The sequence below is a fragment of the Nanorana parkeri genome, unplaced genomic scaffold (genome assembly GCF_000935625.1).
Source record: "Nanorana parkeri isolate BGI_ZX_2015 unplaced genomic scaffold, ASM93562v1 scaffold187, whole genome shotgun sequence".
NCBI classification, from domain to species: Eukaryota; Metazoa; Chordata; class Amphibia; order Anura; family Dicroglossidae; genus Nanorana; species Nanorana parkeri.
Window position 1 is genome coordinate 342990 of NW_017306455.1, and position 27471 is coordinate 370460.

Below are 27471 nucleotides of genomic sequence, written 5' to 3' on the forward strand. Positions count from 1 at the left end.
TTGCTAAGACTGCCCATGTGTCTTTGTCCTAACTCCTTATCTTATGGCCTAGTCTGTGCTACTTATATCTGGTTTGTATTTATCATACTATATACTATGCCCAGTTCATCACCACTTCTGTTGAGGTGCATGCTATATGACCCAAGCCTGTATGTCCCCAATGTAAGGCCCTATATCTGGCATGTAAGGTCCCACGTCTGTCCCACTCTGCTTGTCTACAATTTTGATAGCCAATACTGCACCACTAAAGTATGAGTATCAACAGCAAACGGCAATTGTGTTTATACTCAGGATGATGGACCTGAAAACAGAACAGTGCCAGGGAGCAGTTAGAGGGTTTTCATGTGACGATATCTGTCAAATAAATAAACTTAACACGTCTTGTTATATTTAGCAATGTTCCTGACATAATTTGCAGTTCTGTTAGAACTTTTCTCTTTGGGGACAAGTGTGAGACTGGAAAGTGGTTTCTCTGATTCACTTTACTGGACTGTTATACACAGAAGCTTAATGCAAATGTGCCCCTTGCACATGCCAGTTGAAGCAGCACATTCACTTTAATGCCCCCTACCCCGTAGAACATACTCACCTTGACCTCTGGCTGCTAAGAATTACCTGCTGGCTCTTAGGGCCTCATCTGTGCATCCTACAATTTCTGGGGTTTTAGGTCCCCAGAATGTCCTATTAGTGAATAGTTGAATGGTTTGAGTAGGGAATGAATAAGGAAATTAACTGTTTTATTCTCATGCATTGTGGTGTTAATGGCCATACACTCAGCCCTTCTAATCTGTCTAGGAAAGCTCGTGCTGAGCCACTGATGGATATAAGTGATAACTCTGTGTGTTTCCTCAGGAGTGGACATATCCTTCTGGCTTTCTGGTTCTCTCGTCAGGAGGGGAAGCTGAACAGGCAGCAGACGATAGAGCTTGGGCATCACATACTGAAAGCGCATATCTTCAAGGTACAAACTAAACTGGAACTGGACACTGACGTGGTGTAACCTGGGGGGCCCCGAACTATACTTTCACCTCTTTCTTTTCCTCTCTTTTACCAACTCTGCATAAATCCTAACATGATGACATAGAATAGAGGAGTGCCATTCACCACCAGAATTTTAGGCACCCCCATGATAAATCCCTAAGAGATACATGATTCATATATTCTTGCTGAAACAAAAATCTGCTATACCCCCCTTAGCACCATATTTAGTATTTAGTATGAATACTTGGTAAGTAACCACAGATTGTAAAGAGACTGTTGCTTCGATTGATGACCTACCACAACAAAGTATAATCAATAAAGACGTGAACTCATACGCAGTCCTCTGGTTACTCCATATAAACAAAGGTGGCTTTTTAGTGTAATGCTGTTTGTGTAATAATTAGCTGTCACATACACACAATTGAAGAATAGAAGAGAGGTTGTGGGGGAGAAAATAGGCACTGAAGTATTTAGATGCAGTGGTTTTGTCTGTGGGTTTTTGACAGTGAATGCAAATGTTCTAAATAATGCAGCATACTGACGTCATTCTGCATTTATAGGGTCTCAGCAAGAAAGTTGGCGTTTCTTCATCCATTTTGCAAGCCCTGTGGATGTCCTACAGCACAGATGGCCTCTCCATGGCCCTTGCATCTCTCAGAAATCTCTACACTCCCAACATCAAGGTGGGTCTGAGTCCGTTGTAATGAAAACATATGTGCAAATGTATTACATGTAAAGATTTCTGTTGTTTATGGCTTGGTGCTGGGGTAGATGGAACAGACTTTGGCTGGTACAAGCCTAGTTATTTTAAGATTTTCCTGTGTTCGTGAAATGAATGGGTAAAACATTGTTCTTGTTAATTCCTTGAGAACGATTGTATCCATCCTAATGCCTTGCATCCATCATTAATTACCGTTGTATTATTTTTTCTTTAGGTGAGCCGTCTCCTGATCACAGGCGGAGCCAATGTTAATTACCGCACTGAGGTGCTGAACAATGCCCCCATCCTGTGTGTTCAGGCCCATCTGGGATACACGGAAATGGTGGCTCTGCTGCTTGAGTTCTCTGTCAACGTAGATGCCAGTTCCGAGAGCGGAATGACCCCTCTAGCATATGCTGCTGCTTCAGGTCACCTGACTATCGTCGTGCTTTTGTGTAAGAGGAAAGCTAAGGTGAGTGTGGGCAAGTCTGTTACAAGGGAATACAAATGATTCACTGTGGTTACGGTTTGAATGCCTGCAGTGTATGTATAAAAAGATCTGTATGTACACACCTTACAACATTGATAAACATAAAAACCAGGTAAGCTCTGCCTGTAACATACATTTTCAAGTCATTAAAATGTAGGTGACACTATGGCTCCACAGTAAACGTGTCCTCTCACCATAACACTTATCTGTCGGGCTATTTTGATCTTATTGGTATGCTGCTGTTGCATCCATCAATAATGAGTTCACCTAAAATGAAGCTTATACCTTACCTTGTGTTGGTGGCTTTGAAATCTGGTCACAGAACTTTTCATTTATCAGTACCTGTCCTACAACTGTAAGGGTGCAGAAAATGTAATTTAGTGCTGCCAGGAGTTAATTAGATGGTATGTTTTTTTTTTGTGTGGCTGTATTATGTTATCTGTGCCATGCACACAGCACCATCCTGCAGGCAGAACCACTGGGCTGATTTCCAGGGACTGCATACATAGTTACATAGTATTTGAGGTTGAATAAAGACATTAGTCCATCAAGTCCAACCCATTAGGATCTCATTCTCATTCCATCCCCTTTTTAACCCCTTCATGACTGAGGCCCTTTTTTCAATTTTTGCACCCATGTTATATTCCACATTTTAGGCCTGAAAATGACGTAAAACCCCCCAACATTATATATTTTCTGAATGCCAAGACCCTATAGAATAAAATGGTGGTAGTTGAAAATTTTTATGTTGCGCAATATTAGCGCAACTCCTTATTAAACCCCAAAATGTAGTGACAAATTTAATTAAATGCCCCAAAACAAACGCAGACATTCTGTCCTCGCCCCTGCATAACCTGGTGCCTGGGAACCTGCCCAAGCCTGCAGGTTATTCACTTGACAGTTGACTGCCTGCCAGACAACATGGCAGCACAAAAATAGGAAACTGTACAGAATGTGACATTTAACCGCTGGTTCACGTTCACAAAGCACCTTTAAAAAAAAAAAAGTCTGATCGGTTCTTTCGCTCTTATCCTTTCTCTGGTGTGTGCCTACAGGTGGATCTCTTGGATAAGAACGGGCAATGTGCACTGGTCCATGCTGCTCTGCGGGGCCACCTGGAGGTTGTGAAATACCTTATCCAGTGGGACTGGACTTTGGCTGGACAGCAATCAGGGATCCTAAAGAAGAGCCAAGCCATCCAGCAAGCACTGATTGCAGCTGCCAGCATGGGATACTCTGAGGTAAGACCCTCGGCATCTAGTATTCAAGAAGAATGGCAAAACATATGTCAGAGGTGGGGAAAGGTTCCCTGGGGTTCATCGGAATAAAAAAATTAGGAATGGATGCTCCTCACTTCACAGTTCTGGTCACATGTCACAATGGGCTCACACTATTTTCTCATCGTCTGCTGTTTTAATGCTACTCATACTCCAGGGGTTCAAAAACAGCAATCAGGTCTGAACAAGACTGTTTGTAGAAGCTCAGTACAAAACAAGATTTCTCCACATAGCCTCTGACAGATATTTGGTAGGGGGAAATGAGCGATTTGGTAGGGGGAAATGAGCGTAGGTGTTCTAATAGCTTGATGATCAGGAATATGAGAAGTTCTCTGTCAGGAATCTGCAGTGAATCCTCTGGTTGTTGTTTTTTTAATTGTATATTTCCTCACACTTATCTTCTGTAAATGAAATCTGCATTGGAAGGTTATATCTATTCTCAGTGGTATTCAGTTACGCATTCAGGGTCTCCTCTCGCAACATGTGGCCAGGAAGATGCGGTGTATTGCCAGTTCTGTGAAGCTAAATTCCGGGCTTGTTGGCTCTTTATATTTTATTAAAGGAACCCAAGGGTGTGGACATATTTTAACTCCTACACAGCTTGCGGTAGTTAGTGCCTAGGTGACTGCTACATCTTATGGTTTTTTTTACCCAGGATGGCTACAGTCAGTCACTCTCTACTCTAGTGCTTTGCCATCAGCCCACATTTTGGTGTTTAGACTATTGCCTCATGTTAGATGTTATGTTGATCACAAGGAGGCACCACATTGTGAGTTTTCTGTTTGGTATTGTTGGACAAATTGCTGTGTGTTTGTAAATATTGCTCCCTGCTATGCCAAATTGGTTTTGAATAGCACCTGCTATGGGGTTTGTGCGGATGGGGTTTTGTTGCCCTCAAGTGGATTTTGCATTCCTATGCAAGTCTACGGGAATCCAAAACCTGCTTGAAGAAGGTCAAATAGATCAGTAGGAGGTCAGCTGCAGGTCAAATGCACGTGTCAATGAATTCTGAATGATCTCACACGGATACCATCAACACACAAGCCCAAAGCCCATCGGCTCAGGCCCTTAATCTTCAGAAATGGTTATTTATCATTTTATTCAATTCTCTAATACATAAAAAGGATTTGTGGGTAAAGTGGCCCTTTAGTTGTAAGGTGAGTGGAGTGGGGGAGCACCGGAATCGGGGCTAATATGGTTTCCAATGCAGTGACGTTATTTTGTACCGAGGCAGCTTTTTCATGTCCAAGGGGCCTCATCGGAGCCCCTAGGATGACCGTTTTAGATAAAAAGAAAGGGGAGCATCAAACTGGAAAGACAATACAGATGTCATTCTTTACTCATCACACTGCTGTATTTCAAAAAAAAAAAAAAAAAAAAATACTTTGTCAATGCATTTTGGGGAGAGATTGCCCTTTTCAAGGCTTTCTCTGTTCTACCCCGTCTTGCATTTCAATGTAGGGAAGGATTTGGCAAAACAAACCGCTGATTTGGGAAAGCACACCTCATCATGGCGTAGATCCACTCTTAGATGCTAAATAGGGACGTGTACCAATTCCAGAAATAAAACTGTCTTTTATTTTTCAGATTGTCTCTTACCTCCTGGACCTACCAGAAAAGGATGAAGAGGAGGAACAGAGAGCTCAGATCAACAGCTTTGATAGTCTGTGGGGAGAGACGGGTGAGTGCTGAGATGACTATAACTGGAATCTGTTCAGTTAATGTACATTTAAACCCTCTGGGTTTTTGCATACATCTACTGCTAGCAAGCAGTAGATGTATGCAAAAACATTAAAAAAGTTACCAAAAAGGTTAAAACTTAACTGTGTCCCCACCACGCGCTCCCGTCCGAAGTTCTGAAAAAACTCGAGCGGCCGCAAAGGATGATGGGGCGCATGCACAGTAGAGATCTTCAGCCGAGAGAGGAGGAGATGCACAGGGTAATAAGTAATTGCAGGCAGCACAGCAGTGTGCACGCGGACAGACACCGTGGGACACTGATCCAGCGCTGACTGCTGTGTGTTCTGAGACCGGCACCAGCGCTGGAGGAACTCCTGAAAACTGCTGTGTGTTCTGAGACCGGCACCATCGCTGGAGGAACTCCTGAAAACTACTGGAAAGAGGAAGATGATCAGATAAAGAGGCATCATTGAAGCTAAGTCCTTACACCAGCATAGGGGGGGAGAGGAAAAAAAATTGAGTTTAATATCACTTTAAATGAAATGTAGTTGCATCGGTCATTTGTATAGAATTTGTGTTTCTCTCTCTCACTATTCTTTTTAAATACGTATTCTTTATCTATTCCTTCACTTACAGCTCTTACAGCTGCTGCAGGCCGTGGAAAGCTTGAGGTTTGCCGCTTACTGTTAGAACAGGGGGCAGCCGTATCCCAACCTAACCGGAGAGGTGTTGTCCCAATATTCAGTGCCGTCCGACAAGGACACTGGCAGGTAAGAAAGCAGATGGCCACTTTGCCATGTAGAAGTAAATATTTGATGGATGAGAAGACTGACCAACTCTTTCTTTCACAGATTGTTGACTTGCTGCTTACACATGGTGCGGATGTTAGCATGGCAGACAAGCAGGGTCGTACTCCATTAATGACTGCAGCTTCAGAAGGACATGTAGCCACTGTGGATTTCCTGCTGGCACAAGGTTAGTAAAACCAAGTGGTTGTAGTGGAGCTTTCCCAGGACAGCAGCCCCTGATTTGAGCAGCAAAGCCTGGGAATTAAGAGTTAAATGTTTAAGTCTACGTAAACAATAATAATAAACTTCTCTTATTTCCTTTCTTTCGGTCTGTGAAATATCAAAGAGCCATGACAAACACTTTCAATTGTATAAGTGCCAGAATTCTAGTGAGCTCCTAACTTCATTTGGTAGGCTGGCAATGCTGCACTGAAATTTTATACAATGCTATCAGCTCTGCCTATGTTCCCTCTGTGAACTACAGAACTTCCCACAATTATATTGAGATGAGGTAGTGTTTTGTAGCCCTAATAAACTTTCTGACCTAAGGTGACAACACAGCTGCTCCATAGATGCACTACGGTCAGTGGGCGCTGTCGTGATAGGATAGGAAGTGTGTTACTGGCAGGATCACCAGGTGAAAATAAATGGAAAACAAGCATTAAAAAAAAGAAATGTAAAAGTAAACGAACTTTATTAAAATAGAAAACTAGTGCAATATAAGTCGCTATATGTTACATTTTTCTCTTTGGGTTTAGATACAATTTAACTTGACATGCCTTGAGTTCGCACAATGGACTTGGGTTATGTTATAACAAATGCGGTACTATTTGTTTTTTAATATGAAACACAAATATTACATATTTTTCTGTGTTTCTTTTCCTTGACCTGAATGTGAGTAGCTTTATACAAACTTCTCTTTAAGTGTTGTAATAAATGTTGATATAAGATCACACACAGCAGTCATTTATAATTGAGTTACTCTGTTTGTGTCTCATCCATTGAAGGACACAGGAATTCAGAGACTGTTGAGTTATATTGGCGCCTACAGGAGGATTGGACACTGGCAAGCAAAAAAATTGTGGGCCAGCCCAAGTTAACCTGCTTTGCTGAGAAAAGTCTAAGCCTCTTGCCAGGTACCTTTTTATGCTGAGCTGGTCTCTATATGCAGTTATCCGGACCAGCCTTTCCTCAGCCTGGCTTTGGAGACGGTAAGCAGACCCCACTGGACTGGATGTAGTGGTGCTAGCCTGGCATATGACCTTAATGCTCTGGGCTCTGCATTGTGGCGCTTTCCAAACCTGCGCATACTCGTAAAACTTATACAATGCCGCGGCTCTAGACCTGGCTAAGTGTGCCCTGTCATTAAAGACTTACTTTGTGAGTTGCCTGTCTGGGCTGAGCCCTGGGAGCTACCTTGTTCCTAGCACTGCTGGGTGCAATTCAAGTTCTGATTTTTGTCAGTCTTACCAAGAAGGGGTGAGCACTGAGGGACTGAGCGCTGATGTCCTTCGCTGAATGGAGTGACTCTGTGCTCTCTTTCCTGCCATTCAATGTTGAGGAAGACCTTCCCACTACCGCTCCTACTGCAAGAGACACATGGAACACTCCTGAATTCATCCCTGCTGCCTGCCTACTATGACTTTGTCACCTTTGGCCACCTGACCCTACACCTGCTTCCCAGCAGCTAGGTTCATGAGTCTCCGAGGCCTTGCCTCATACCATGAGCATGCTGCCTTCCACTTTATGGTGCATCAAACTACACTGCACAGACAGCTATAAATAATCCTTGTGAAGAGTGGGTGCTTGGCTTAATGGTGGTTCCTTGCAAAATCCAATAATGAAGAGAAAACCAGCACACCAAGGAGTAGATTCTAAAGCAAGATTTACTGAAGTCCCATATCAGTTTGAGTGTACAGTGGCCCTCTTTTTCAAGGTGACAGTCTCTTGTCACATGACTCTTTACTTCTGCATGAGAATTCTGGGGCTGATTGTAGTCTCCTTCGAGGCAGTCCCATTTGTCCACTCTAGACCCCTACAACAAAACAGCTTTTGTCATGGTACTAGTTGGTCCTTGGAAATACCAATTTCTTTGGCACTAAAGACCAAGTTTTCCATGCCTTGGTGGCTAAAGAATCCTGCTCTAGAGTCAGGGAAGATCCTCACGATAGGACTCCTCCCTAGCATGACAGGCTGGCATCTAGGTACTTTTTTGGTTCAGAGGAATTGGGCATCAAAGAAACCTCCTTTCCTGATCAACATTCTGGAGCTTTGGGGCGACTTGGTTGTCGTTGCAATGCTGGACTTCATGACTGGAGGGTCATATGATCAGGGTTCATTTGGAAAATAATGAGGGAGGAACCAGATGTCTTGCTACAGCGAGAGAGGTAGAGTGGATCCTGTCCTGGACGAAACTTGTCCTGTCCTGTCTGCAGTTTACATCCCAGGACAACTGGCAGGCAGACTTCCTCAGGCAGCAGTGCCTGGAGCCAGAGTATCGGTTGCTACATCTAGGATGTTGCAGGACCCATGTCACAGGTGGGGGTGCCTGATGTGGACATCCTGGCCTCCAGGTTTAACAACAATCTAGACAGGTTTGTCTCCAGGTACATGGAGATACTCTGCTGCTTGTGTGGGATCTGCACACCGTGATTTCTGCCCTTCCTCCCGTGAAACTCCTTCCTAGTCTGCTTCGCAGGATCAAGATGGAGTGCATTCTAGTAGCTCTGGGTTTGTCTAGGCAGATGTGTTACTCTGACTGGGTAAGACTCCTGGCAGACACCCTGTGGGCTGTTTCAGATCTTAAGGACCAATTTTACCATCCTGCTTCACAGTCACTGATTTGAATGGCATAGTTGTTGAAGACCACCAATTCATAGATGCCTATGCTCCTCAGAATCTGATCTATGAACCTGAAAGCTAGGAAATGGTCTATCACTGCATATGGAAGGCATACTTCCCTTAGTGGGATAATATTCACCCCAGGAAATTCTTCTGGCCTTTTTGAAGATGGTGCTCAGGGCCAAAAGGTGGTCCAGGTCCATCAAGGGTCAGGTTTGTGCTTGCAGTCTTCTTTCCATTCATTGATCAAGACTTTGTGCAGGGTGTCTGCCATGTGGTTCCTCCTGTGCACTCCCCTGTGACTCGGTGGGATCTGAATTCGGTTTCCTTGGAACTTCAAAAAACATCTTTTAGACTGATCAGGAATATTTCCCTCTGCACTCATTCACAAATTACTTCTGCAAGCAAGGGTCTCACTTTCTGGTCTCTCACAGGGACAAGGTGGTGTTGACGCCCAGGATTTCCTTCCTACCTACCTAATATAGTTCTTCTGATGACCTGGTTGAGGTAAAAGACAGAGTTCTCCCCCCCTGTGCCTGGATGTAGTTGTGCTATGCAAGTTTACCTCCCCATCACATTCCATTAGAAAGAAAGACTGACACTCTCTCATTCCCGATGGTCCCCATAAAGGGGAACTGTTTTCTTGTTCTAACATTTCTAGGTGGTTCAGACAGACCTAGGTGGTTCAGACAGACCATCATTTCCCCCTTTCCTGTCAAGACTCTACAAGATCTGCGAGTGCTTCTTGGGCTTTTCGGCATCAAGCAACTCTTTCCCAGATTTGCAAAGCTGCCACCTGGTCTTCTGTTCACATGTTCTCCAACATGTTCAGAAATCATCTGATGCAAGTTTGGGGACGTAAAGTGCTTTAGGCAACTCCAGTTCTTGTTTTTTTTAGTCTGTGAGTGTTTTGTTGCTGTTACCCATTCCTCGGTTCTTCTGATTTTGGACACACTCTGAATTTGAGAAGAAAGAAAATTAAATTTTTGTACTTACCGTAGAATCATTTTCTTGGAGTCCATTTAGAGACACAGGTCCCACCCCTCTGTCATGATAATGCTCTGGGAAAAACATTTTCCACAAAACTGAGGCATGCTGGGAATAGAAGAGGTTATTTGTTTGTTGGCAATGTCCAATCCTCCTGCAGGTGACTGTATAACTCAACAGTCTCTAAATTCCTGTGTGCCTCAAAGGACTGATTTCCATCAAATCCATTTCTTAGATGTCCATTGGTTTTGTACATTAATCCTTTCTTTTCCCTGAGATATTATGAGATAATGGGGCCATGCCCCCATCAGAGAGCCTCCGTACATTAGGTGTCCCTATCATAGTGCCCCCTTACATTCACTGCAAAAGTGGGGCAACCAATGTAATTGGGGGCAACCAATGAATTGGGGCACTCGGATGGGGGCAAATAATAATTAGCTGTCCCCATCAGAATGCCCCCTTATATTGGTTGTCCCCATTGGAGTGCCCCCTTACATTGCCTGTGCCCATTTACATGGTTTGATGGGAACAGCTAATGTAAGGGGCTATTCTGATGGGGACAGAGTGCCCCATTCCATTTGGTGTCCCCCTTTACATTAACTGCCAAAGTAAGGGGGCACTCTGATAGGGGCAACCAATGTATTGGGGGCACTTCGAAGGGGAAAAAAATAATTAGTTGTCCCCATTGGAGTGCCCTTTACATTGGTTGTCCCCATTGGAGTGCCCCTTTATGTTTCTACATAATATAAGGGGCCACTCTGATGTGGGAAACTAATGTAGGTGGGCACTCCGATGGGGACACCTATCTGTCCCTATCAGTGTGCCCCCATACACTAATTGTGAATGTAAGGGGGCCCTTTGATGGGGACAGCTAATGTAATGTAATTAGTGCCCCCTTACACGGACGACTGGGAGGGCTGAGAAGGTCCCAGAGGCAGGGAGGCAGAGACGGCTACGAGCAGTTGGAGGATGGAAGATAACTTTTCCATTCTCCTTTAGTGCTCGGCGTGAGTGCAGTGACGTCATTGGTTGCTAGGAATGCTGCGGTTCTAGCAACCAATGACAGGGGACATGGGTTTACTGGCTGGCTACTGTGGTCTGGATGGAACAGCTGCTTGGTCCATGTACGGACCGCAGTCCACCACTTGCAGACCCGTTTTAGGCTCAATGACTCATCACCATTGACTCATCGCTTATCAAAGATTCAGATTGAAGTTTCAGCAAATTGAACCTCAAAGCAATCAGCTCTGTTGTGCTGTCTTTTTAGCTAACCAGTAATGGTCTCGGAATCATTTGTCATGTAGAAAATGTGTGAAATACAAAAGATATATCAGTGTATATCTCCCAGACATTGTAGTTAGCTGTAGTTAGCTGAAGCAATAATTGTATCTGATTTGTTGCCCCCTTTTAGGAGCTTCCATAGGCCTCATGGATAAGGAGGGTCTGACAGCTTTAAGCTGGGCCTGTCTTAAGGGACACCTTCCTGTGGTTAGATCGCTGGTGGAAAATGGAGCAGCCACTGACCATGCTGACAAGAACGGACGTACGCCCCTGGATCTCGCAGCCTTCTATGGGGATGCTGAAGTGGTGAGTAATCCATGTGGTATAACATCTGTTGTATAGATTTGTTGCAGAGAGTAATGCATATTACTAGGTTGTAGAGATCAGATCTGCTGAGTATGTAGTAGTAGCTCATAATGGCATTGTGCAGTTGACATGACTGGACTAGTTTATTCTAAAGGTGATTCTAAATCGAGAGATCTCCCAAAATCCTGTGTGATCTTTCTTCCAGATATTTATGTAAGGAAAAGGGATGGGATACAATTGCTGGTGGAGGCCTTCCAATGTATCAGATGATGAGCTCATCTCTGGAAGTTCTTACATCTTTCTGGCTTAACAATTCAGTGATACTGTTTCTTGAAAGAATAGCTTCATTCTGTTCCAAAACTTTTATTTTTAAGGCATTTAACAGCCATTCGACTGGAGCGATGGACTAGCTCCTGTTGGCAGTCTCCTTCCTGCTGTCTGCTATTAAGATTAGATATGTACACCTCACTACACCTTTCTTTCCACCATTATGTACGCTCTAATTAATAACACTTTACTATGTCTGCTTCTGTTTGTTTGCAGGTCCAGTTTCTGGTGGACCATGGTGCAATGATCGAGCACGTGGATTACAGTGGTATGCGCCCACTGGACAGAGCTGTAGGTTGCAGGAACACGTCAGTTGTTGTGGCTCTTCTAAAGAAAGGAGCCAAGATAGGTAAGTGACAAAGCAGTAATGTGCCGTTGCTGCCTCCCCTCGTCCTACAGAAAGTTGAGATATCCAGACGTTAAGTTTCCCATTGTGTTTAATGTCAGTATAACCAGGCTTGCATGTTCCTTGTCAGCTTTCAGCTTAATATTGTGGGCCTTACATAGAATTAGGATCGTATGACACCTATAAAACACAAGAACAGTGACTATTAGCCATAGATCACTCACTAGCCAGTTCTCTAATGAACGTTTCAGTGCCTGGCAAAGCCAAATCCCTTTTTAAAATCTGCTCTTGGAATCTTTGTCGCTGCGTGTTTTTAATGTCCATCACTGGTTATCTGCGTTGCTCACTGCCCCGTCACACTGCTGCTTGTTGATGATCTGCTGCTCAGACATTAAGCTTCTGTGCTCGCTGCTCTCTCACTCCTGCTACATGGTTTGTTTTCTCTCCTCTGTCACTCCATCCGTTTATCGCCTACGCTCCTTCTCACTACCCCTGTGTCTGTTGCTTTTTAACACCACCCTGTTATTTCCTGTTATTTTACCTGATTCCCCAATGGTTTTCACTTTTTGTTATTATTATTATTATACTCTGCACCTCCTCTTTGTCTCTCCGTCCACTTTTCTCTTATCCCAACTTTCCTCAATGTCCTCCATCTCTTGCCTATATATCCTCCAAATTTGATTCCATTGATCACTTGGCACACTCCTTCTATCCTCCTCTGTTTTGTTATCCACTCTGAACTTCTTTGCTGCTTTAAGGCTGTCAGACTTTACCGAGCCGACCCAAAGGTTAGAATTTGCGCTCTCTGCACAGCTTTGCTCCGCATGCTTATTCCCTCACCAGTTACGCACATGGACCGTGCACTAGAAATAGCTGAAACACTGACAAAGTTTAAGATGCACTTACCCCCCGTGTGTGTGTGTGTGATAATGTCCAGTAGTTTCCCAATAATTTTTCCTCATTTTGAAATATCATTTTGGAGAGCTACTGTAGCTGCTTCTGTGTTGATTTAGGTCCCCCTAGTGGCCGTGTTGTGGTCTCGCTTTGTCAGATGACACAGTCATGGATGCAGCTGATACTACCATAAGTGATATTTCTATTTTCCTTATACACAGCTGACTTAAAATCAATCATCCCCACTGATGTATATACCGCAAGACAGAATTAATTAATATTCATATATATTCTCATAAATATCATGGGACGTTGATAAAGGTCCTGAAATTTGTAGAATTGGGATAATGTTAAAAAGATTGTCCAGGAAAGAGTTACTGAGGAACTGGGACTGTACAATGATTTACGGTCCTCATCTCCAAGTGCCTATGGTGCCAGTTACCAACAGACCATTCTGGCTCAGTACTGCTGATTTCATGCTATGGCCAACACTTCACATTTCCTGCGCTCTGCAGTAAATGTTCAAGGAAAACAACAGGAAGCACTTGAGGAATGTAATGTGTAAGTTATGATTATCCTTCATAGCATCCTGCGCTCTCGCAAAATCTCTGCTCTCCCTGCTGTTCCCCCAGTGCCCACACGCTTCTGACCTCTAACATTTGAATGGAAGTGTCCAGCTGCACAGAATGTCTGTGGGGATTTCTCATGTACCTAGGGGGGTGGGACCTGGGTAAACTTCGGGAGAGCGGAGATTTTGCTGCAGCATATCATGGCCACCACTGAGAGAAGTGTAACTTACACACTACACTCACCTCCCCCAGGTGCCGTAGTAAAATACTTCTTGAGTATAGGCTGACAACTGCCTTAAATTCCAATTACTCAGGAATAACCACTTACATTTGTTGTTGTAAAGAAAGCCAATGCCTTGTTGTCGGCACCTAAACAATTATATTGCAAATAAAGTAATCATCAACAATAAGAATAACTTATATTTAAAGAACTAAATTGTTTAGTAAATATATCTAGAGACAAGAAATTCTGCAAATATACCCTATAGCCTTACTACAGTCTTTGTCTTTCCAGCGTATTTTGCACACAATATAATGCACATTTTAGGTCTGGAAACGAATGAAACCCCCCAAAACACATTATATATGTATATATATATAATGTATTATATAATTTTTGAAAGCAAAGACCATGTAGAATAAAATGTTGGCAGTTGCAAATTTTTACGTTGCACGATATTAGTGCAACTCTTTATCAAACTAAAATTTTAGTAAAAAATACACTTATTTTGTGTTAAAAAATTTTTTTTTTTTTAAATATAAGATTGTGCCCCAATAGCTTCTTCCCAGGTTTCTGCAGCTGAGGTACCAGAAGTGATACAATCAGCATCGCTTCTGCCCCCATTTGGCAAGTGGAGGTCTCCTTCCCTGCTTCTCGCTGACACTTGTGATGCCAGTCCCAGGCCTGCAGAAAGGGGCAGATCCCAGCGACCAAGGTGGGGTGTCAGGGGTTAGGGGCACACTACACTGGCCCCTCAAAGAGATATGGCGGCAGCTTAGCTGTCAGAATTGCTTCCAGTGTAAAGCTGACAGCTTTAGCCACTGGGAGTCTGTTTAAAAGGGCCCACTGCCAACGACTAATCCTTTTACACCACCGATGTATGGCATATAAGGCCAAATTTACCTTTCTGACCATGCTCCATGTTACACTTATATTTAGCGTGTAACATGAAACATGGTGCCATTCCCTGGCCCCCCACCCTCAAACTGCACTCCCTCCTTACCTTCTCCCTGCAGTCTTTTGTATACATTTGTTTTTGGTGTGGCTGTGCAAGTTTCCACCATCCAGCCACATCATTCATTCATAGATCCATTCACAGGATCCACCACACCAGAGGGACTCATAGTTCTCAGTGGAGCACAAGTGCAGTGATGTCACCGCATTTGTAGTCCATTGGTTACCTTTTCCAGCTCTATAACAGAAGGTTCATACTGAGGTATGGACCTGGAGTTAAAGGAGCAGTCTGCAGGAGCCTGTGCATTACACTTACAACCCACTGATCACAGTTGAAATGCTTTGCAGGCTCAAATGCAAAACAAATATATTTAAAAAAAAATTCTCAATGAGGTTGTATCTATTATTTTTTTGCAAAAGCTGGACAGTGATGGCAGTTCTTAAATGCAGAGACCCAGACTAGTGGAAGCATTGCTTGTTTATATTCTGTACTGTATGGTGTAGAGTGCAGAATTTGGGTAAATCAGGCTACAGACAAGGAAGGCATCAGGGGGTGTCTCTACAGTTGTATTCTGCTTTTCACAATTTTCTGTCTATGTGCTTTGTTTTACCAGTGATTACATAAGTGCAGTTCCCTATAGCAATAGTCTGTGCAATTAAATCTCTCCAGCACAGGGAAGAAAAGGCTGTGGTCAGGGGTTATATTTGCAAACTGAACATGTTTTACAATTTCTTATTTAAATCGTTTGCCGATCACACATATAGAAGCGGCTTAATCCTAGAAGACCTTTTAAACAATGTGCAAAGTAGAATTGTGAATGAACATTTACTAACACATGCGCATTCGCCTTCTTTCAGCTAATGATTTACTGATTGCCCTTACCTGATGGCATTGAGCTGCCTAGTGACTGCTCCTGCCTCATACAGTTGGAGTAGGAATGCTCTTATTAGTCTATGCAGTCTATGATAATATATGCTTCTATCAAACAGATGTGCACAACAGACACATGGATTCAGCATATTGTTCAAATACATTTTTGATCTGCAGACCCTGCTGGGTATCAGCATGACTCAGTTTTTCTTTCAGACACGTTGATTAATGAGTCTGAACATACGCGAGTGTCTGTCATTCTTTGTATGCAGGTTAGAAAATAAAAATCAGAATGTAATTGCTTGCCATTGGCATCACAGACAGTTCCTGTTTCAGATGGTTTGATAAATTGAAGACGACAGAAAGATCATTTTAAAACTTAGGTACATACATTACATCCTGAGAACTATTTTCTTCCTCTTCTCCACACATATACAAAACTTGGTCAGGCTGAAAAACTGCACTAATTCTACACCTATTGAGTGTCTTATTTCATACATTCTGCTATTTGGTGAATATTACTAAAATCACATCAGCAAAGCAGAGCACTTGGCCATTTTTCAGCCTCTCTCAGTTCATAAATGATCCTTCCTCCCCTCCTGGATATATAAACCGCTTTCATTCAAACTGCACCTATACTTGTTCCCAGGTCCCAGTATTTATCCCCACCCGACATTCAGCCCTGGTCTCTCTTGTTTCACCCTGTCCTTTCTGTCCCCCATTTGTATGACCCCGATGTTGTATCTTCTTCCTCCTCTTGATTCCCCCCTCCCCCATTTGGTTCTTCCCTTGCATTGTATTAGTTTTTTTACCCATCATGCATCCTGTACACTACAGGTCCAGCCACCTGGGCCATGGCAACGTCCAAGCCAGACATCATGATCATTCTGCTGAGTAAACTGATGGAAGAGGGAGACATGTTCTACAAGGTGAGGAGACCTGGAGAAGTTTGGAAGATGCAAATTGAGTAAGAGTTCAGAATGGAGGCATGTGATGAGCAGGATATGAGGTTTTTGGTGACAATTTCCACTTCCAGCGAGGGAGTAGTCTTTTGTGTCATATTAAACATATCAAAGTGTACCATATACAAACTACTGCATGTGAACATGACATATACAGTATTTATTAGTTATTTTGCTTACCCAACATACAAATTCTGGATTTTTCTTGACATGTGACCAGATTTTATTTTATGAAAAGATCCTTTGATGGTGACTTACTTAAAAGAGAACTATGGGGTAAGTGCTTTCCCCCATAGTTCTCTTAAGGGTCACGGGAGGACATATACTAACCTACAGCTTGTGATATACTGAGACCGCCACAGCCGGGACGGATCCCGACAATGCTGTCGAGATCCAGCCAGTTGCGTGAGCGGCAGCAGGCTCTGCCTGTCTAAAGGCACAGCCAGCTATGCCCGCCCCCTGCCCTGTCTGTTCCTGCGCTAGAGGTTCAGAGGGAGGAATCCCTGCTGAAAGCCGTGAGTGACGGTCACGGCTCTCTGCAGGGAGATGATCGAGAAGTGAGGGAGCGACGCTATGTGTTCGTTCACTCACTCCCCGATCTATTGAGCCGACGTGTAACAGTTTCATCGTCACACGTCGGCTCAAACTATGAGGATGTGTGATTTTCACGCACCTCATAGTTCTCCTTTAAAAAAAAGAAATCATAGCCCAGTTGATATGTATGGAAACACTTTATAATATGATTGTATGGCACAAAAATATTTGTAACCCTCCCAGTCAGGACAATGCTGTGTCATCTTACCTATCACACCTATCTGACGAGGGTCTACACACATTACAACATTCTGTGATCCAACGGAAGTCTCAGTGATTGGATGATCGGTTTGTAATGTGTGGGGCAGGTTTCTTTCTCATGATACCTAACATTGAATAGATGTATCTGCTTGGGACATTCATATCTGTAGAGCTCAGATTCTGAAGTGAGTTTTGCATACATAGCTTTGGTACTGGCAGGACAGTGGTGATCGTAGGCCCCTTTCACACAAGCGTTTAGGTTGTCTGTTTTTCATCTGCAAATGGAGGGTTGGAAACCTGACAACAATGCATCTCTATGGCAGTGCAGATAAAAACTGAAGACCATCAGTTTACATCAGAACCATCAGTGTCAATTGAGGTCCGCAATATGAGATGGATCAGCTCTCCGTTTTGACTGACTGGGACTGATGTAAACTGATGAATAGTTTACATGAGATGAGTTCAGGTTATGTCCGTTTTCTGGCACTGATGTCAGCTGGGACAGCTTGGCAAGTGCAATGCATGCTGGGGGAAAACAAAGAATCATGGGAATTTACCGTAATAATAAAAAGTCCAAAACTGATGAAAACTGACAAACTGAATCGGTTTACACATACGTTATCAGTTTTTTTGGTATCCGTGAACTGATGACGCTCGTGTGGAAGGGGCTTTAGAGGAAATGTTTCCAGTAGTGGCCACAACTTTAGAGGTAAGGAGCCCATTACATGCTTTCTGAAAGTAGAAAATCACCTTAAGGACGAGTTCACACCTGGGCGTTTTTCAGCGCTGGGATCGAAGCACTGAAAACCGCTCAAACAGTGAAACCACATACTTCCCTATGGGCATGGTTCCCACCTGGGCGTATTTCAAGCTTTGGTAAGCAGTCAGTCATGAAGTCCTCAGTAATACAAATAAAGTCTACAAAGAATATGAGGGAAGAATGTTAGGAAAGGGAAAGAAACCCTGAAGACCTTGTTCTAGGGGCAGACGTTTTTTACTAACTACAGGTAGTTGAAACTGTTAGAGAACAAAGTATTTGTGAGTACAATGCCTTTGCTCCCTCAGAAAGGGAAAGTAAAAGAAGCGGCACAGAGATACCAGTACGCCATGAAGAAGTTTCCTCGTGAGGGATTTGGAGAAGATCTGAAGACTTTTCGAGAACTCAAGGTGTCACTTCTACTCAATTTGTCCCGCTGCCGCCGGAAGATGAATGTGAGTGATGAACTTCTTTTAGATTTTCCTAACAAGTCACTAGAACTTCTTTTAGATTTTCCTAACAAGTCACTAGATATTCTATCAGCTTACTGGGTGTTTAATGCCTTTCAAAGTATGTGATATATGGTCACTCTGATGACACTGTGCAAGCACTGTGGGTTCTTATTGCTGCTGATGTTCCATCACCATATGATCCACATGGTGCATCCTAAGGATATGAAGAATGCAAAAATGACTTAAAGAAGGGATTTGATGTTATGGTTTTTAATTTGTATCCTGCATCTGCCACACACAATGTAGTCCCAGTGTAATGTCATCATAGATGATGGTCATCTAATTTTGGCAATGCTGGTGATAACTGCAGGTAGCTGATTCCTTCCTTTCAGTGGAAGTTGGCCCCATGACATGGTGGATGAATCAGTAGTCATCAAATAAAACCAAGTGTTGCCTTGACCTCCTCCAATGCCTTGACCTCCTCCAATGCCATCAACATGCATGTTGCTGTGACTCATATTTATGTGCATTTATGTAATAAAAGAAAGTGGAGTGTGAGTGCACTGATCACTAGGCAGCACTACAACTTTCCAGCAACATCATGCAGATCTGTAATTCCAGCTAATTGATCCCTGATAGGCTTCTCAGACTACAAATACAAAAAATGTCATATCTGAGACAAATGTCATATCTGTCTTTAGCAACTAGATATTTGACTATATTAGGACTGCAGAAAGATAATGAATGCTTAGGAAATCTCTGCAAGCAGTAACTTGCTCATGAGTTGCTGGAGAATCTCTTCATGAATTATTTCTAATTGTCTCCTTTATTTAGAAGAAAGGGAATAAACCTGCCACTGCCTGCCTGGCATTTACCCGCCAAGTCGGGGAGAGGGGCTCAGCGGGTCCGTTGTGACAGTTCAAGCAAAGACAGGCACATCTTTCACTGGCAAGCAAAGACAGGCACATCTTTCACTGGCCTTTTGTGTTCAGTGAGATCTGCTTGGCTATTCCAGCCCCCCCCCCCCCCTGCCCCTCATTTAAGGATATTTTCACATTTACCCGCCAAGTCGGGGAGAGGGGCTCAGCGGGTCCGTTGTGACAGTTCAAGCAAAGACAGGCACATCTTTCACTGGCAAGCAAAGACAGGCACATCTTTCACTGGCCTGTTGGGTTCAGTGAGATCTGCTTGGCTATTCCAGCCCCCCCCCCCCTTGCCCCTTCTGTATGGATATATTCAGATTGTTATGTAATCATCTGCTGGGACCTGACATGTCTCCCAATGGTGATGAGAGTAACTTAGCTTCTACACTTGAGGCCCTCTAAATCAGTGGTGGTCAACTCTGAAGATATAAACAGTTCTTCATGCTATAAAAACATTAATTTTCATTAAAGGACATATCCACTCTAAACAGAAACATTACTACTTTATATTGCCTACTATAGTGTAGTAATATAAGCTAAGAACAGTAAAATATAAATCTCTAAACACGCCTAGAAAGGGATGTATAAACCAGACTCCTAGCATAAATTGGACCTGTGTGTTGTCAGACGATTTCCTGTGACTTCTAGGTCTTAGCATGCTTGACACTGATATGTAGAGGTTCATGTCCGAGTTAGGTGTTTGAATTGGCAAATTTAGACACACAAGTCATGAAACATCTGCATTTGTCCCATTTCATTATAGATATGTGTACTGTCTTTCCTCAATGCTTCTCACATGTAAAAAAAGCAAAACATTATCTATGATTCTGATACAACACATTTTCTCTTTTTACAGGACTTCGGAATGGCGGAGGAGTTTGCCACTAAGGCTCTGGAGTTAAAACCAAAATCATATGAGGCATTTTATGCCCGAGCTCGAGCCAAGCGGAGCAGTAGGTAAGATAATGTATTATGTAAATTACCTCAGTATGTGGTACATAGTAGACTGAAGGTTTCTGACAAGATGTATTGCTCTGGGTCCAGATTATGGAACACAAAGCAAAGTGTCCAATATCAAATGCAAAAAAAGTTGAGCTAGAGGCTTGCAGGAACCAGAGGAGTCTCGGCTCCATTCTTCCCAACAACAATCTGTGCACACAAACCCCAAAAGATGGTTTTGAGAGGTGATATTACAACAGCACTTGCTCCATGCCAAAGTACTTTTCTTACAACGTTACAGCTCAGCTACACATAATTAAGTTAGATCTATGTTTATATTTAAGTTATATCATTTCTATGTGATAAATACTCTGTTTAATGTATATTCTAAATATATAGTAATACAGAATGCTCCTTCATTCCGATCCTTTTATTTTCCTGGAATATAATCGCAGGGTAGAGCCGCTGTAATGGAGAACAAGTGTGATCTCCATAGTTTTCACTTAACGTAAGTTTTTACATACAGGAGACATTTTTGATGAGAAATAAAGGATACATTCATACATGTAGTGTATTTCCTCCCACCCTTTGTATGTGCTATACCAGAAAGTGAGGACATTGCAATAGTGTGTCATTGACATTTCAGACTAGAACTGTGATGGTTGAGCTCAAATGTATAATCATAGCCACTAATCCTCTAAAATATGAGATTCTTGTAGATTCTTATTTTAGGCCTCATTCACACAAGAATCGGCCAGCACGTACAGCTCCGTGCATGGCGTATCAGGCAGCTCCAGGGAAGGACAGGTGCTGCGTGTGATTAGTAGGCAGCCCCTGTCCTTCTCTATGGGAGTATGTGGCTGTACGTCGCCCTACAGTGCAAGTCCACACGGGTGTGGGTGTCCCGGCTCAGACGCAGACAGGATCCATCCTGTCAGCGTATGTGTACGGACACCTGCACCCGCATGGACGTGCAGGGAGGGTGAGCGTAGGAGGGCGTATGGCCGCGTACTCCCATAGAGAAGGACAGGGGCTCTGTACTAATTACATGCATCACCTGTCCTTCCTGGGAGCTGCCTGATACGGCCGTACACGGAGCTGTACGTGCTGGCCGATTCTTGTGTGAATGAGGCCTAATTGTCTGCATTGTCAATAAAAAAAAAGTGATATCAAAGGACCTGAACAATATCTATAATGAAGAATTTGCTAGATTATTACTTTGTTCCTTACCAGGAGTGCTTTGTATCTTGCAGACAATTTGCAGAAGCTTTGGAAGATCTGAATGAGGCTATTCAGCTTTGCCCTACCAACCGTGAGATCCAGCGGCTCCTAATGAGGGTGGAGGAAGAATGCAGGCAGGTGCAGCAAGAAGAGGAGGTGCAGGAGTTACAAGATGAACCAGAACCTGAAGTTCCAAATGAGGACATTGACTCCACTCAGGAAGACTTGTATGAGGAAGAGTATCTGGAACAAGACATAGATGCTGTCGCTGTTGGATTACAGTCTGAAGGAAGGCAGTGTCAAGGCCTTCCAGGATTGCAGAGCCCACCCCAGTCTCCTGCACATCGGGACTCTGCCTATATGTCTGGATCACACCAAGTATTTGACTTCAGATCGAACAGCTCGGTTGGCTCCCCTACACGACAAAGTTATCAGTCTACTTCCCCTTCCCTATCTCCAACACATCAGAACTCTCACTATCGGCCCAGTCCTCCACAAACATCACCTGCACACCAGAGCACTTCCTATCGGTTTAGTCCGCCTCCAGTGGGCGGTCAAGTAATAGACTATCCAAGCCCTCCTCCATCACCGTTACGCAGAGCACCGCAATACAGGGCTAGTCCGCCAAGTGACAGTATTGGCATGTATAGGCAACAGTCTGGTTCTCCAGTAAGATATCAGCAAGAGCCATGTGTAAGCCAGCATCCAGGCAGACCTAAGTCTCCTTTGTCCAAGATATCACAGCGGTCTTTCCAAATGTCTCAGCTTCCCACAGCAGTTCCACAACCTGCACACAGATTACAGCCAGCCAAGGCACAAATTGTACGCAGCAACCAGCCCAGCTCTTCTGTGCACTCCAGCGCTGTGATTCCTGGGGGAACTTATGGACAGGTGGCACACGGTATGGCAAGCAAATACCAAACATCTGGGGAAATAAGTCAAAGCCGTCTAGTATACCAAGCTTCTCTTGGCGGTCTCATAGCCGATGGACGCCCCATGCAGCATGTGCAAGCCAGCTTAAGCGCAGGGGCCATTTGTCAGCATGGTGGCATTGTGAAGGAAGACATTCCCCAAAGGCCAACCTCTGCCTATAGGGGTGGTATGAGGTATAATCAAACTCCACAGATTGGGCGCAGCCAATCTGCGTCATACTATCCTGTGTGTCACGCCAAGCTGGATCTTGAACGCTCTTCTCTACCCTCCAGCCAGCTAGGTTCTCCAGATGTTTCCCACCTAATAAGGCGGCCAGTGAGCATCAATCCCAGTGAAATAAAACCTCACCCGCCCACTCCAAGGCCCCTGTTGCACTCGCAGAGCGTGGGACTTCGCTTTTCTCCATCCAGCAACAGCATTTCATCCTCTTCCAGCCTGTCTGCTACTTTCCGACCGTCGGCTTCTATACAACAAATGGAGATTCCTCTCAAACCCGCTTATGAGAGACTGTGTGATGAACTATCTCCTGTGTCCCCACCCCAGGGAAGTTACCCCAATGAAAACTCACGCTCTAGGACCACCCCCTTCATGGGGATAATTGACAAGACCGCACGGACTCAGCAGTATCCCCAGCAGTATCCCCACCATCATCAGCAAAGCCGGACATGGGCTGTTTCTTCTGTTGACACTATCCTCAGTCCCACATCGCCCCAGACAGAATCTTTCAGTCCCCCCTCTTCTATCAGCAACATCGCCTTTTATAACAAAACCAACAATGCACAGAATGGACATCTCCTTGAAGACGACTACTATGGCCAGCACGGTGTGCTGGCCAATGGCTCTCGAGGGGACATATTGGAGAGAGTTACACAGGCCTCCTCATATCCAGATGTCAAAGTGGCCAGAACACTGCCTGTTGCGCAGGCTTACCAGGACAACCTGTACAGACAGCTGTCTCGGGACTCTCGGCAGGGCCAGACTTCGCCCATCAAACCAAAGAGACCATTTGTGGAGTCTAATGTGTAGGACAACAGACATTTCCCCTAGCTTTTCCGTTCTTTTTCGGTATAAACCTTCTCTCTCTTTACATATACCTCCCTCAAAGCTGGAGCCTGAGTAACTCTTGTAAAGGTATCAGTCCCGTTCCAGAACCCCGAGTTATTGGCCCTTCACTTTAGTTTTCTTAGCTGACCCAGAATGGGGCAGACCTGGTGTTTTAGTGCAGTAGGGTGTTGTTTAAAAAAAAACACTCTAGACTTGAAAAGAAGGTGCACACGGGTTACATTTGTGACCCAAAAGAAGGTGCACACGGGTTACATTTGTGACCCAATCTGTTCAACTGCCCAGTATACAGTTGGTAATGTATGTTTTTTGCAATCGACTGATTAATGATTTAATTGCAAATAGTGCAAATAATTTAAAAGTGAAGTCAGCCCCGGCGGTCTCTGTATACTTCTAACGCCCTATGGTGTAAACTTGAGGCATCCCATGTTCCTCTTTATATCATTGCTTTTGCAGGCAGTGTGTTTTACGGCCTTGAGTAACCAGACAGACCCTGCCATGTGGGAGCACAGCAGCTGGAACGTTGAAAAATGTAAGGCCACTTACAGCACAAAAGTCATCTGGGAATCTGATCAAATAAGGGCTCTATTCATAGTCATCATTACATTAATAGCCATGAAACTGTATATGTAACATACACTGGGATGCTAGGCTGTCACTGATGCTTCTTTTTTTTTTACAGGGTCTGGCTCTTGGGATCACAAAACCTCAGTCCTTTACATCTATTTCTCTTGCTTCCACTAGTTGAAAAAGTATGTGGTTCCAGGTAGATTGCTTTTACCAAATCATGTAGTAGGCTGGGTGCAGTGGACTGTATTGTAGATCTAGTCTAGCCTTGTCCTGCTAGAAACCTCTACAGGGCTGTCTGTAGATCTATTCTCTAGCCTTGTCCTGCTAGAAACCTCTACAGGGCTGTTCTATAGCAGTGGCTATTGTTACCAGTAAAATATTCACTATTTACTGAGAATGTTTTCTTTGTGAATTAGGCCTAAATGGCGTAACACTTACGGGTAGAGTGGGGCCGTTCCAAGGAAAGACAGGTGCTGCGTGTGATAGCAGCATGTTGTTCCCTATGGGAGGTCGCGGCCGTACGCTGTAGTACGCTCACCGGAGCTGCATCCGAGTACGGCCACCCGCACGTATGTGCAGCTCAGGTGTGCGTACGACCGCCTCCCCATAGGGATACGGCCGCACGGATCTGTAAGGCCTCATTCACACAGGGAAGAGGGGAGCCGAACTCCTGCAGTCTATTCAGTAAGATAGTTGGCAATCAATCAGAATTCAACTTTCCCTCTACAAGGTAATGTAAAGAGCAATACATATGCAGAGTTAGTTTTAACCCACTAGAGTCCCTGGGCCCATTTCTCCAGAAATTCCAGTGTGTTTTTCTGCTTAATGTAGGACATTTATAATATGGTAGAGCAGACTTTTTAATCATTTTTTTTCTGGGGCAGCTAGGGCTTAACAATCTAAGTATCTATATGGAAGCAGATTTTTATTTCTGTTTATGAGGTAAATATATGAAGGCTGCAAAAATGACAATCAACAAATGCTGTTGATTGAAATTTCACATTCGTTTAAGTAACGCAGCAGAAGGGTAAAGCTCCAGTCCATGTGTTTTACTTTGATTTACAAAAACCGGTGTGCTGGTGACATTATTCCTACTTTCTAAAACTAATGATCCATTTTAATGGCACATTGCCATCCAAAACAAGCGCTTTCGGGGCCACAAGGGGTCCCCTTCATCAGGCTCAGAATGACACATCACTAAAGGATTCATCAACTTTATATAGACATCACACAGTGAGAATAAAAATAAGCCACTCCCATAAGTTATTTTTAGTCTCACTGTGTGATGTCTATATAAAGTTGATGAATCCTTTAGTGATGTGTCATTCTGAGCCTGATGGAGGGGACCCCTTGTGGCCCTGAAAGCGCGTTTTGGATGGCAATGTGCCATTAAAATGGATCATTGATTTACAAAAAAACAGTGTCCTGGTGACATTTTTCCTACTTTCTGTGATATACACGGTGCCTTCCGTGGTCACTACGAGCACCCAACCAGTTTAGGCTCTTTTCGGTAAGGAGTGCAGCAAGACATCCTGTTTCTATTACTTTAGTTTTATTCCCCGTTTGCCGTAACAATGGGATGGATGCAGGGGGAAAAAAAAAAAGGCTTGCGTAAATTGTTAACTGAACAGCCAGTGGTTACCACACCAGTGCCAGCGGGGGCCCACACACAGGAGCTGCTGAGTCTGGGTGCTGTTTTAACATTGGAAAGGGGTGGAGGCTGATTGTCCCACAAACACAAACAGCATTCAGCACTCAAGTGGTTTAAAAAGATTTTCCTGGTCTCCTCAATAAGTGACTCACTGACCAGGATATACATACCAGGCATGGAGTAAGCATGTACAAGTATGCAAAGACATGTGTATCATGCTAAGTCTGTACAGCAAGCTTATGAAAGTGCATTGGCTGGGAGCGCCATTCTTAAACAAACCAGCAGAGGCAGCCCCCATATTCTGGTGCAGCCCCCATATTCTGGTGCAGTCATCTTTTTAAAATATACTAAAATGTTTGATATTTTAAAAAGATAAGAGCCGTTATATTAACGTGCAGAGCTCATCATGATAGATACCTGTAATGGTGGACATAACGGGCTTTTTAAAATTACAAACTGTATATTAGTGGCTTTTCAATGTTCTGCATACAATAAGTACAAATAGTTTGCAGAGGATAAAGATGGCGTCTGATTGCCTGCTCATCTGTCTTGACAAGCATTGCTTAAAAGAACTGGGGTTAAGGCTTTTCCCCATAGTTCTCCTTAGAGTAATGGGAGGACACAAACTAGCGTCCTCCCGTCACCCTAGGCTCAGTATACCGCGAGCTGCTGCTCACGGTATACTGAGACGACGCAGCTGAAGCGGATCCCGACAATTATGCTGGGATCTGCCCAGCTGCGTGAGTGACAGCTGGCTCTGCCTATCTAGAGGCAGAGACAGCTGTACCCGCCCCCTCCCCCGTCCGTTCCGCCAGTCAGCGCTGGCAGATCAGAGCGGGGAGGGGGGAATCCAGCCCCTCCCGTCACGGCAGAGAGCTGTGACAGGATCGAGAGGTGCGCGAACGCCGGTATGTGTTCGCTCACCTCCCGATCTACTGAGCCGACCTGTGACAGTTTCATTGTCACAGGTCGTCTAGAACTATGAGGTGAGTGAAAAAGCACTCCCCTCATAGTTCTCCTTTAACAGAGAGGTAACTTGGCACTTGGTAGTAATGGTGAAATGACTAACCTGCCCCCAATAATATTGGTGAACAGACAGGGGCGGTTATCCCGGGGGCGCATTGTTCCATTCTGAATGATCAGATCAATCCCAGTTTAGCATTACATTAGATCTGCATGTCTTTTTTTTTTGCTACCAGTAGAGTTTTGAAATGGAGTGTTTTGTGAACCATGAGCCAGCACAAGAGCAGCAGTGTGGTCTTCTAGGACAGGTGAGAAGGAATTTTGACTTGCTGTGGGCACAGAACCATTCATTCATTCATTCATTCATTCATTCTTAAGTGGATGAGTTTAATCAGCCCAGACTTGATGCATAAATAAAACTGGAATGGTGACCGGGATGTACTTGATCACACCTATTCATAAAGCAGAAACATACCAGTAGCTACAATATGGTTTCTACTATCAAACCGAATGTTCTCAGGTGTACATACCTGTCCACATACATCAGATTCTCCTAAATGTTCCAGACTGTGGATAGTCGGAGACCAGACCAGAGGGCTCATGTTGTAAAGGAGCAGATGAACTAAATGGCCAGTTTAAAATACATTAGAACTACAGTCTCCATGTAAACACAACAACTACACTTATCATCCTTGTCGAATGCTCCTAGTGTCAGTGATATGTGCAATAAT

General features: G+C 43.9%; 1 protein-coding gene across 3 annotated transcripts in view; it reads left to right on the forward strand.

Moving 5' to 3' along the window:
• TANC2 (tetratricopeptide repeat, ankyrin repeat and coiled-coil containing 2) overlaps positions 1-23740 on the forward strand; it is a 259959-nt gene extending 236219 nt beyond the window's left edge. For 2 of the 3 annotated variants that reach the window (XM_018555203.1, XM_018555205.1), the window contains 14 exons: positions 853-961; positions 1542-1664; positions 1917-2153; positions 3227-3412; positions 5036-5129; positions 5765-5898; positions 5980-6103; positions 11156-11331; positions 11875-12007; positions 12763-12792; positions 16350-16441; positions 18335-18481; positions 20258-20358; positions 21594-23740. In XM_018555203.1, the coding sequence (XP_018410705.1) occupies positions 853-961; positions 1542-1664; positions 1917-2153; positions 3227-3412; positions 5036-5129; positions 5765-5898; positions 5980-6103; positions 11156-11331; positions 11875-12007; positions 12763-12792; positions 16350-16441; positions 18335-18481; positions 20258-20358; positions 21594-23520 (3613 nt within the window). In that variant the 3' untranslated portion in view covers positions 23521-23740. The remainder of the gene's footprint in view (positions 1-852; positions 962-1541; positions 1665-1916; positions 2154-3226; positions 3413-5035; positions 5130-5764; positions 5899-5979; positions 6104-11155; positions 11332-11874; positions 12008-12762; positions 12793-16349; positions 16442-18334; positions 18482-20257; positions 20359-21593) is intronic. The other variant, XM_018555204.1, reaches the window with a different exon arrangement.
• The last annotated feature ends 3731 nt before the right edge of the window (positions 23741-27471 follow it).